The following is a 12,817-nucleotide window of genomic DNA, read 5'->3' on the forward strand; positions in this document are numbered from 1 at the left end:
AATTGTACTAATGTAATGATATTTTCATATTTATGGACTCAAATATATTCTTCCCATTCAAATTCCAATTTCATAGTCTTTTTGGATAACTACAATAATTAGCGTTTGTGAACTGTGTATAAAATACCAGGTTTGTTAAAGGAATAAGTAAACAAGTTTCACCTAGGAATGATTCAAAAATAAAAGGAAATAAAAGATTTAATTTATTTAGAATATTTTGCATTTCATTTCATCTTCATTTCCCTTCAGGATTAAATGGTATTTAGTCTGCAAAGATTAATATTTGAAAGTTTGTGTCCTTACTTGAACCTTAAAATTGATATTAGTAGCCCCTTTATCAGTTATTATTGTATATAATACAGATATACTAAAGTATAAAAGCACAAAGCAAATGAACAATGAAATTTTCTCCTACAATTACTAGAAAGATAATTACAATGAAAGCAATATTCATAGATAGATATGAAATTGTTTCACTGCTTTCACAGGAATTAAATCCATCTTCTTTTGGTCATTGCCAATGTGTAATAGCAGTTGGCATGGTACACTGGCTTCACTATAATTAGAGACTTAATCAACTGGAGTCAATTTTCATTGGTAGTCTATCTCATCAAGTAACATTTATTGAGTATTTTATTTTGAGGCCCAAAGCCACTGTAATCAGAGATTGTTATAGGTCATATTTGGCATAGGTCAAAAATGAATATAACTTCTCATGAACATTTAATAAGGCATTTTAAATGCATAACAGAGAAATACTCTCTGATAATGAAGTTTTTAAAGCCTAATAGCTCTTGAGTGTTCTTTGGATACAAAGGAAAAACTATATGCTTACATATAATTATTTTAGTAATATGACTATTTCATTAAAGACAGTGATTAATGGTTGGGTACCAATGAGCGCGATTGCATTTGCCTTCTCTAAAAGAAACTTGAGTGTTGTCATTCATTTTGAGATGGTTGGAAGCATTTACCAGTCTAGATGGTACAGCAAAGTTGTACCTATAAAAGCCAAAGGAAGGATGGAAAGAGCAATCAACTGTTTCCTGAGCAATGAGGTTTGGTGATAAAATGTTTCCAGGTGCCTGTACTCCATACAACATTTGATTGGAAGAATTAGATTCTTGTAGACACTGCCCATTAAAGTCTGTGGATGAACCATTTTTTGAATTGGCAACCCCCAGGGAAGATGACATGGGAACTTCCATCATGAGTGGATTTAAAGATTGTGAACTGCTACTGCTTGCTAAATTTCCTGCAGCAGTCAAGAAAAGAGGCTGCTGTCGCCAAAAATTAGTTGGACAAATCTTGTAGCAAAGAGGCAGGTTGATACTGTGCAGGTACACCTCCAGACAAGACGTTCCAAGGGAACTTGTAGGTAAGTGAAATGTAGGTGGGGAACAAGGTGGAGAAAGCAAGGAGTTCAAAGGAGAGGGAGCCCCTCCACTAGAGGTCACTGGAGATGAGCCACCGCTTCCACCTGTGAATGACAATTCAGTCAATGAACAATGAACTTGATGTTTCTATGGAATCAGTAATCACGTCCATAACTATTGCTGCTTCATTCTTAGATTAGCTTTTCTGGCATGTTTTTTTTAACTTGTTTGGGGAAGAACATGCTTATTCCTGTGACCAAAGTTGAATATGGTATCTCTACTACTACCATCATTACTTTTAACACTACTATTATGTTTCATGTATTAAGTATTCACTATGCTCAAGAACAATGCTAGGCACTTGAGCAACATTTATCCAGTGAATTATAAAATATGACCAAGAGCCAATTATATCTTACAAATATAAACTAGTATTTTTATTTTCAACTTTAAAAAATATATGTATATATATTCTGCTTAATCCCTTCACCTTCTTTCATCCAATCCCCCAAACCCCCTCCCTCTTGATTAAATTGAACAAATTGGTTGTTTGGAATTCTATAGAAAGCTACAGTCTGATAAAAAAAAAATTAGTGCACATGAAAGTAATCTTTACAAAGTAAAACAATACAATATACAGATGATGTATTATAGTCTTGTACACTTGAATCCCATATAATTTTATTAACCAATGTCACCCCAATAAATTCAATAAGAATAAACAAATAAAATATATTTAAATGCATTAGATTTTTATTCTTATATGAAAAGAGACACTTCCATGGTGCACTATATCAATAGTTAAAGATGATTTTGCAGTTTAAAAAATATTGAGATAAAAGTGGAAATATTCATATCAATGTTGTCAGGTGATCTTTTATAGTTGCCTAGCATCTACTAAAGTTAGGGATAAAAATAAGGTCCATGAACATCTAGACTCTACATCTTATTTTTGTGAGTGTTTAAATTGAAAAGGTTTGCTATTGACTGAACTTGATCAAGTTTGTGTGTGTGTGTGTGTGTGTGTGTGTGTGTGTGTGTTGCTGTTGTTTTTCTATTTTGTGTACATGGGCATAGGCTAATCCTTTATTAACAGGGTAGCAAATATCTTTTATAACATTCAAAATTATTTTTAAAAATTGGTACCCGTTTTATTTGCAATTTGAAAGCATTCTGGACATCTTAAATAATTAAGAAAATGTGTATTTGCAATTATCAATTAATTATCTTTAGCTTTTTTCTTTATTTGTGCATTTGTGTTGACTTGGATCTTTTAAAAACATGCTGCCTCGATGCTATTAAAGTCTTAATATCAAATATAAAATATTTTTCTATGCAATCCTCCAGACCAAATTAATATAGTCAATCCAGTGAAATATTTTACCAAATGATTAGAATTCATCTCTTCATATTTCAATTGGTTGTTATGGTATTGAATAAAACTCAACCTAACTGTAATATTGATTATTTTCTCAAGGTAATAGTAACCTTGAGAAACCTTGAGTTGATATTCAAAACCAAACAATTTTAATGGAGTAAAGACAAAAGGGGTAAAATAACTCCTTGTTGCTTTCAGATAAACTCTTCTATATATTGTTAAGTATCAGAGCAAATGAAGGTATACATTCTTCCACGAGAAAGCCTGCATTGCCTAATTCTGATTATTATTTAGTCATGTAATGTCCTACCTGAGAACAAATACATTACAAATATTTTAAATGCTTGTGGTAATTAAGCTCATTGTGATGGTTTAGCATTGTTTTAACATTTATTTTTCCTACTTACAACAAAAGAAAAAGTAGAGCTAAGCATGGTAAAAAATTTTAATTAATTTAATTTAATGCAAGCCATTTTAACATGTGCTAAATGTTTCTCATAAAACACAAAGTATTTACTTCAATATCTAACATATTTGGAAATAAGTCCACAAATACACCACAGGCAGATCCTAAAGAATATGAATAGTAAGATGCTAAAGAATCTAGGTGAGATCTGGAGATCTCAGGATGCACTATAACTCAAGAAGACAGAAATCAATAAATCCACCATTACCATGTCTCTGCTCGTTTCCTTCATGCCATTTCCTTTCCCTTTTTGCCTCTTACCTCCACATCAAGATAAATATATACCCACTTTCTTGTAAACACACATTTTCCAGCATGTACTTATTCCCTTGTGTAGTATTTGGTATATAGGCTTTGTCTGTAGCTATTTCATTAACATTTAAAAATAAATATTAATAAAACTTTTCTTACTTTGTGTGTCTGTACCAAAAGTTTTAAAATCCAGAGGGACAGAAGGCTTCCATGGGTAGGTCTCTAAAATCCCTTCCAATATACCCCTGGAAAAGAGATTCAACCTTCAGCAAGTCCAGAATGCTATTCCTGAAAAGAATGGTTTATGTAAACTTTTGAGTTATTTGTTATAGTTTTGAGGAGTGAATATCTGAAATATCATTCTTTTATAGCTAAGCTTATAAATACAATCCCAAGTAATTATTCCTGAATAAAAAACTAGAATAAAATACGTGAAGCTAGAATAAGCAATATCTTAAAAATGGATTCGGGAGAGAGTGGGAGGAGGCAAAGTTTTGGAGACAAAAAATCTAGGTCCATTTCCTACTGTCTAGTAGCTACAAAATTTAGGGCCTCTGTGTCTCTGACTCACACTTTTCTGTAATACTTGTGAAAAGGGCTATATAAGTATTAGATGTGATTGTTATGTTGCTTACTTGTTTCTTCCAGGATCTCTAAATCCCTTAGCAAAAGGATTCCTGTCTATTTTCAGTTTGGTAATCTATGAATTCAAAAGAGAGAGAAAGATAAAGTCACTGCCTTAGTAATAATACTATTACCATTGCTTTTAATGGTTACAACAACCACAAAACATTTTTCAACATGTACTTAGGCATATTAAATAAATGCAAGCATATTTCTAAGTCAACTTTAGAATGGTTATCTTCTTTCTCTTCTGGCACATTGTTTTCTTCCTTTCTTAATCAGAAGATCCACACAATTCACAATCAAACTTGCCTTGGTAAAAATGCAGTAAGACTATGTTGTTGTTGTTTTATTTAATCAAGGAAATTAAATCCAAGCAGTGCAACTTGCCTCTATTCCACAAGTCCCTCTGGGGCCACCATTGCTTTACCTGCTGGTTTTGGTAAGCTGTTACCGTGGTGAATTCCGTTTCTTTAAAGGAGAATGTTTTAACCCCTTCACTGGGCAGGGACTGAATCCGGGACAGGTTGACTCTGCTGTCCTGCTCCATCACATGCACACGGGGCTTGTACTTGTGCATGGACTGCAGAATGATCTGGAGGAGAAATGATCAAATGCTGCCTAGAAATTGGCTTCCCTTCCACAATACTGTCCTCCTCTCTTCAGCAACCCCAACCTGCCTACACACAAAAGTAAAGCTAAACCAGAAAGGCTAGGCTAACCACACACAAAGACTTTTCTGTGTCATTTTGCTCCAGGCAGAGGCCCTCAGGGCTAAGGGGTTTCTGGCCCAAGACATCAGAGCAGCACCAGGCAGCAGTGATTCCATTTCCAGATGGAGCTTTTTCTTACTTCCAAATGTGGGTAACCACATGATGTATCTAAGTGTCACTGGGGGCCACCACTGCTCCCTGCCATAAATTCCTTGAGCTAATGGTAACTAGTAGGAAAGCACCTGACATTCCCCACCTCTTAATTTCTGGAGATTGCCTATTTCCTTGTGTGGCTGTCATAAGGCCAGACTGGGCAAAGAAGGGGAAGGGGTGCAACTGAGCAAAAGCTCAAGATGGAGATGGCTTAAAAATGCCATCCATGGGGGCGGTTGGAGAGGAGATTTCTAACACACCATGCTATGCTGAAGGTGCCCATCTACTGGAAGGCAATCAGAGCCCACAGTGATTGCCTGGGTGGCTGAGGTGCCAGAAAGCTCTTTGAAACATTCCCTTTCACTCTCCCAGTACAGGTATCTAGTCTTAAACAAGTGTCATTTGATCCTCACACTCCTTTAGCTCACCATTCCCAACCCCGAGCACTCTCAGCCTCAGCCACCAAAGGTTATAAGAGCTATGTTCATTATAGTACCAGAACTTGAACAATTCTTAAAGGCCACAACTACATCTAGAAGAAGCCTCCTTGGCATATAAAGGACAACCTGCCCGCTGATGTCCTAGCATCTCCTTTCCTTCCTTAGGGCAAAGGATTGCACACTTACCTGGCCTTTGTCATCCATTTCATTGTTGGTTAGTTTCACGCGATCAAAGCTGATGATCTGCTTCATCCAGGTCTCTCCAGAGCAGGGTGAATCCGGGTGAACATAGAACCTGGGAGTGATGTAGGAGTGGTCTGTATTCCTGGCTACCATCCACTGAGAGCTGTGATACACATACCTGAAAAAGGCGCTCAAAATGTAACTTTAGGTGCAGCCAGCCAAAGCCAGGGGCATGGGAAGAAGGCAGTCAAGATCTATTCCAAATGGCCTCAGCCAAAGTTTGCCAGCTAATCCCAAAGGAAACTAGTAGAGTATCTAACTTTATTTCCAAAGATCATTCAGGGACAGAAAGCAAACTGCATATAAGCATATGCCATTCAAATGCAATAAAGTGCCAGGACAAGTATGATGTCATGGGATTTTAGAGTCTGGTTTGTATTTCCTCTCAGAAACCACAACAGAAATTGATCTAACCCATTTTACTGCATAGAGACACTAGAAAAATTCTCACGCTTTGGGCCACAAGTGTTAGGGAAGAAGCAGAGGGGGTGACGAAGGTGTCTGTCCAGTTCACAGCCAAGAGTCATCATGGAAGCCTTTTGCCAACAAGGCTTCACATCAGAATATCCCAAAGTATCTGCCCCATGTGGCCTCTGGGCTGATTTTTATACTATTTCCATTTTCAACCGCTCAGTTGTTCTCAGCATTCTCAAGACAGCTCAAACAAGAGGCAAATAGCTTGTTCCGCAATTTCCAGGTTTTGGTTCCAGCTGGTTCTTGAGTTGCACCTTCTCATTGACCTTCAAATCCAGCCCTGGGCATGATGCAAGCTGTCTCCTAGAAAGGCTAGAAACCCACTTCAATAGAAAGTTCACAGCTCTCAGCTCACAGCCAGAGTGCAGTGGCTCCCGCACAACCCCCATAGCTCCTGAACCAAAGTGCTCCAGACCTGCACTTCCGGCTTTTTGGTTTTCTGTTAATTCTGGACACTTTTAGCCAGCCCTAAGTAGAGTGCTTACAGCAAGAGGAAAGTTTTCTTGTACCCTCTGCAACCTGACTGCTGCCTCAGGAAAGAGGCTAAGAAAGAAAAGATGGACCTAAGTGCAATAACTGCTAGGCTAGCGTTGGACGGCAAATTAGGGCATCGTTCCAGGACCTGCTGCCAAAGTACCACAATCCATAGCCCAGTATGGACCCAGAATCTCAAGCATTTCTCCCCCAAATTCCATCAAACAGACATCTGAGCCCATACCTTCTGCAGTTTGCACAGTCAAGGCCAGAGCAGTGGGTAGACTAGAGGTTTGGGAGACACTGAAGCACCAAATGGCAGCTCTTTCCAGGAAGGAGAGGAAAAAGGAGGAAACAGTCTGAACTCTGGTTTGAGAAAGAAAAGTAGACTTCTAAAACCCACAAGAAAGCAATCCCACTTCCCCTACCTATAGTAGAGTTTTCAAAATAGCACTTTCAGGTTCCAAAGACCAGAATCCTTATTCTCAGACTGAGCCTGTGGTACCCTCCTTTCGGCTTGGTTACCTATAGCGTTTAGAATCCATGGGCACCACATCCATGGCCACATAGTACTGCTTCCCTGGGTCCAGCCCTTTCACCTTGACCCGAACAGAGGGGAACATCCGCCTGTGGAAGAGAAATAGTGACTGACCGGGTGCATTTAAAGACATTTCAAGCATGGGAGGGTTGGGGTCAAATGAGAAGTGAAGGAATTCACAATACTCTTCCCATTCTAGGACAGGTTTAGGGAATAACATTTGTTACATGAAGAAAGACTGTTGGTTATATACTTGATTGAATAAGTTCAGAATTTCTGACTGGAAGAGAATATCCTTAAAGCAAGGCTTTTTTCACCCCACTCCCCACTACCACCATAAAAAAGCTATAGAAGAGAAAGTAAGAGAGAAATAACTATGCTCCTTTCTCAAGTTTTCAGTGGAACTTTTTGCGAGGCAGATTTGAGAAAGACTGAAATTAGGAGGATTGATACACACAAAGTTGCCTAGCTGCCCCTGAAATGTTGCCTCACAGCAGAAGGTCAAAGCAGGAAAGCACCTCTAACTGGCCTGGGCTAGGGATGGTGTTTTGGGAAGTTTCTAGGTGGGATATTGTCCTCTGATAACTGTGAGGCTTTAATGGAGTGCCCTGGTGACACCTTAAGATGTGGGGTTGGAATCTGGCACCTACCTTGGCAGGTCTAATTTTTGTCATATATCACACCAGGAGAATGAGTTCTTGGGGTCCCAGTGTACAGAAAAGAAACACAAAGCCCAGCTGGGAGTGGCTCAGCAGTTGAGCATCGACCTAGGATCAAGGAGATCGTAGTTCGATTCCCTGTCAGAGCACATGCCCGGGTTTTAGCTTGATCCTCTCTCGGGAGCAGCCGATCAATGACAACTCTCTTATCATTCATGTTTCTGTCTCTCTCTCTCCCTCTTCCTTCCTCTCTCTGAAATCAACAAAGGTATATTTAAAAAAAAAAAAGAAAGAAACACAGAGCCATTAACATGGGCCAGACACATCTTAGTCTGGTCAGTTGAGAGGCAGTGGCTTTCTAATGCCTGTAGGAGTGGAGACCTGGGGGTGGGGGGAGGGAGGAATGGGTGTTAGAGCTCAAAACTGGAGGCATCACTTCTTATAAGAGCGGTACAATACGGGCCTACTGTGTGTGGCCTTTAAACAGCTTGGGTGGACCCGAACCTGCCAGCCTTGGTAATAATCATCTCAGTCCCAATGGCATGGAATCTGTTCCACAGCTCGGATCCTTGAAGCTCCACTTGGATAGCATCTTTTTCTTCCAGATTTTCACTGTCGTTGAGGCCGCCGCCGCCGCCGCCGCCGCCGCCGCCGCCGCCGCCGCCGCCGCCGCCGCCGCCTCCAGAGCCTCCACAGCTTGAGAAAGTTGCTGAGGGCTCGGTCTTGGGTCCCTTTTCTGCTGAATACAGAGACGCTTAGAGTTTTTGAGAGAGCTTCGTGGTTCGCACGCTCCCTTCTCGCTAATGCCTGTCTCGGAGCAGACCCACCTTGTGTCTTCCCCCAGAACTTTGGAGGCTGATCCCCAAGCTCCCAACAACACCCCGAAGGAGATAAATGGGTCCACGACACGCTCTGTTAAAGGCATGGTCCTTCTTCAGATTTGCCCATCCTTACTCTTTCGGAAATTTTTGGTCCCCGAGGCTTATTGTCCTTGGCGTTTGGGTGTGTATCCTGCGTCCTACCCTGAGAAACAGCCACCCTACCGCTCTCAGGGCTTCAGGGAGGTTGGAGAGTCTCACTTCTCCACAAACATGTGGGGACCTTCCCGTTCACCTTAAATGAACCAAAAAATTACAGGCTGAACTTGGAGGCTCTGAAACTTCCCCTACAGCCAAATGGACGAGGTGTCCCAGCGGGCCCTGATACTGGCCATCTGGCTGGGCCAGGACGTCCAAGGGGAATACTAGCCTCCCTTCTGCACAGTCCTAGGTTAAGCTGGGACTTTCAGATCCAGCAAGCGCGAGGAGCCAGCTCAGAGCTTTGGGGTGAGGCAGGGGTACTTACCCGGCTGCTTGCTCTTCTTCCCAGCGGCGCGGCTCTTTCTCTCCTCCTCCCTTCCGCCCTCTTTCTCATGCAGCTCAGGCTGCACCTCCTCTCTTGGGTCTTGCAGTTTTCTTTTGCTCGGTCTCCCCACCAAGGCTTCCACGGAGAAAGCGTGCGCCCGAGAGCTCAGAGCCATCCCTGGAGGCGGCGAAAGGAATGTGCACTGCAAAGTTTCAACCTGAGCTGGTTTAGGGAGGAGAGGGAGGGAAAGTGCAGAGGACTAAAGAAAGAGAGAAAGCGAAAATAATCCGCAAATCAGAAAAACAATTTCTAGATCAATATCCAAAGAAAGCGTGTGTGTAAAATTTTATATATACGTATATATTGCTCTTTGAATAGGATGAAAGGAAAAGAAGATCAAACTGGAGTCAAAGTCCTTTGGAGTCTAGTTCCCTTTCCCTCTACAGTCTCCTCCCTGCCAATGGACATGTGCGGACCACCAGTCCTTAACTCCCTGATTCCAGGACGTGGCAGAGCGCAGGGATTGGCAAGCGAGGGCCTCTTAGGGAACTGACCTGCCGCCAATGGTGGCTCAGGCAACTCAGATTGGGAGATACTGTTGCATCCAACTGAGTGAATACCTCCACTGTTTGTTTTAGAAACTATTGGAACACAAAAAATCCACCCTGAGTGACACTTCAGAGTCTGACAGGGAGCAGGGATGAAGTGAGTTTAAGGGGTTGGCTGGAAAGGAGCTCAGGATAGTGGGAAGGTGGGATACACAAAGTTACTGTTTTACATTAAATTGTGAAACTCAAAGACATGCGAAATAATTGCCCACAAGGGGCCAGTTTTCCAACAAAAGTGAAAATATTTAACCAAATCCAGAGAAGTGTACCAGCATCTTTTGTTCTCCAGTGAGGGCACTGAAGAAACCATAGAGGAGCGCAAGCTTTCCAGTGATGTTTGTTTTTCAGTTTGGATCTCAAACTGGGTGGGCAGCATGCTAGTCTGTCCTTTCTATCCAGGTGGGGAGACAAGGGGCAGGCGGGAGGCTCCCAGATGCCTATTGTCAATAATCAGATAATTTGAGTTCCTCAAGTCCTGCCTGTACAGAAATCCAGCATTCTCACTCACAGCCTCTTCTTTCTCATATGACTTAATTAGCAAACACAGCTTAAAGACTTCAGGGCCACCAGCAGAGCACCAATGGGAATTTTGTTCCCAAAGATGAGACACTTCAAAATGTTGGGTTCAAATAATTGATTCCAGCATTGCCTGTAATATTTTCCTGGGCTGGGTTTTACTTTTCTTTAAATTAGATAAAGCCACCTTCTTTGTGTCAGGAAGGGACTTGTCTACCACTTCAAAGGAACATGTTTAGGCATGCAGATGTAAGATTCTGCCTGTGTGTGTGGAATTTTGTCATCCACTTTTCATCAAAAATAAGAAGCCAGGCACCCTTGGACTGTTGCAGGTTGCATCCTAAGTAATGACATTTGCACCTTTTCAGAAAATTCCTTCTGTTCTCTGACACATTTGTTCAAAGGACATTTCAAGTCAATCCAGCTCTTTTAAAATAGGATGGAATTTGGATGTACTGATAGTATTTCAGTACTGGAGTTTCACAGTAAAAACTTTTTATGACCTTTTCATTTTCAGCTTCTTAAGTACAAGTGTGCAGTGATAAATGTGGTGCTAGTGAAGAGGGGGAGTGTGCAGCTAGTCTATGTGAAGGAGATTTTCAAGCAACCAGGTATGACTTGAAGTATCTCATGTATTCAGGTAGTATGGCAAAGGGTTAATTACAGTTTGAATACTGCTGAAGGGTTTTGTTCAATAACCAGTTATCCACTGTTCACTATACAGGTCTGGAAAAGACGCTATACCCTAGAAGTGCAGAGTGAAGCTCACTGTGCAAGACCAGTGTACAAATCACTTGGGCTGGAAAATAACCAGGTTTAGCTATGATTTTGGCTACACCTTCATGGGCATTTTGCTTTCTGCAGCCATTGAAGGGAGGGGGAGGTTATTAATGCATTTACCCCTCCCTTCTTACTCAGAAGATATGTTTTTATGCATTGTATGTTCTTAACTAAAAGACACAGCTCAGAAACAAAAAATTCAAGAGTTCATTTGTTAAATTTAAGGTGATGATTACAATGTAGGGCTTGCACTAATATCTCCTAATATAGCCATTTTCTTGCTTTTGAATCCTGGCTCATATAGTTGCAAAAAGCAAGAAATTACCTTGTGTAGCAAGTGAAGTCTTTGCTTGGTAGGGTTTTGTTTTTTTAAAAACCAGGCTTCATAAAAATAACGCAAAATATGTTAGTTGCAATGTCTTCTATACTATTTCAAACTACTATATAATGTAATTTTTTAAATCAAGGAAATAGCATACCTTGGTATATAAGTTCCTTTCTTAGGAGAACTTCTTCAATATTTATTACATACATGTAATTTAGTCATCCAGTACTTTTTATTTTGTAATCTAACTTTTATATTCCCATTTCTGTAACTACCTAATTACATCACTGGCAGAAATTGAGCTCAGCAAGCCCTCATGTGTACTTGGCTAAGGTATAATTTATTCCTGTTATGCTTTATCTGAGAGAAAAATTATTTCAAACTTCAGAATGAGCTTTTCAATCTGTTCAGCTGCTGAAGTACTGGGGTCTCAGAAACTGGGGTATGAGGGACATATATTTATGCCAGCAATTCATTTTCCACAGCTGTAAGCCTCTTTGTTTGAGCAAGAAACACCCATAAACCTTTATAAGTGATTCTTCAATCCATGTGGAACTCATATAGAGAGGCCCATAGGAACCCACATTATAAGGAACCCTCTTTATAATGGGTTGTTTTTGAAAAATTTGACAATTGGAAAATCCTTACAGTAAAATGTTGATTTTTGAACTGACAAAAAAGTTACTACTGGGAACACACAGAGAATTTATCACTTGTAGGAAATATAAAATTTGTGGTTAATACAAATCAAAACTATTTTATATCTATGGGGATACAGAAGACATAGATATGCCTTAAGGGATATAAGGTTTACTAGATTTCTTATTGAAAATAAAATCTGAACCTGCTTTAAGGAAATGGGAAGAGATTTGTAACTCACTAATAAAAATTCCAATATTTCATTAATCACTATAAATAGGTATACAAATTAACACATACACAAAACATGGTTGTCTTGAAAATATTGCTTTTGGTGAACTGTATGTGCATTAAAGTAGATGTTCAGAATTAAGCTAATATATCAGAAAATATTACACTTTTCAGAAATTTATGACATGTTAAGGGCAAAGATTCATGGCCCCTCTAGTTTTCTATAGAGACAATATGGGCTATTTGAAGAAAAACTTATGAATGAAAGGAACTAAATCTGCCTGGAGAAAAAATATATCCCTTCTATTCTGCAGTATTTACTAACTAAAGAGATGATGTCAAACTCATATGGAGGGCTTCCAACTGCTACTGTTAATTTATAAAGGAAGGAATGAAATAGATGAAATAAAATAAATCAATAAATATTTCAAATATATGTCCATATTAAGTATAAATAAAGGCATTTTGAGACTGATTAGATACCTAGTTCCACACCTTGGCCAAAGCATAAGCATCTTCATAATAAAGATTGGTTCCTCAGACTGTTATTCTTCCTTCTCTCCCTTGATCCACATTCCCCATGG

At 39.9% G+C, this 12,817-nt stretch overlaps 1 protein-coding gene across 1 annotated transcript; it reads right to left on the reverse strand.

Annotated features, from left to right (window-relative positions):
* Positions 1 to 349: 349 nt before the first annotated feature.
* TBX22 (T-box transcription factor 22) lies at positions 350 to 9,309 on the reverse strand (the record flags this gene model as incomplete). Its single annotated transcript, XM_081125751.1, has 8 exons — positions 350 to 1,480; positions 3,632 to 3,717; positions 4,108 to 4,172; positions 4,527 to 4,691; positions 5,589 to 5,763; positions 7,119 to 7,220; positions 8,295 to 8,529; positions 9,135 to 9,309. The coding sequence occupies 8 exons, from the start codon at positions 9,307 to 9,309 to the stop codon at positions 867 to 869; spliced, it is 1,617 nt and encodes a 538-aa protein (XP_080981877.1). The 3' UTR covers positions 350 to 866.
* Positions 9,310 to 12,817: the final 3,508 nt, after the last annotated feature.

Source organism: Miniopterus schreibersii, assembly GCF_964146895.1.
Source record: "Miniopterus schreibersii genome assembly, chromosome: X".
Classification (NCBI taxonomy): Eukaryota; Metazoa; Chordata; class Mammalia; order Chiroptera; family Miniopteridae; genus Miniopterus; species Miniopterus schreibersii.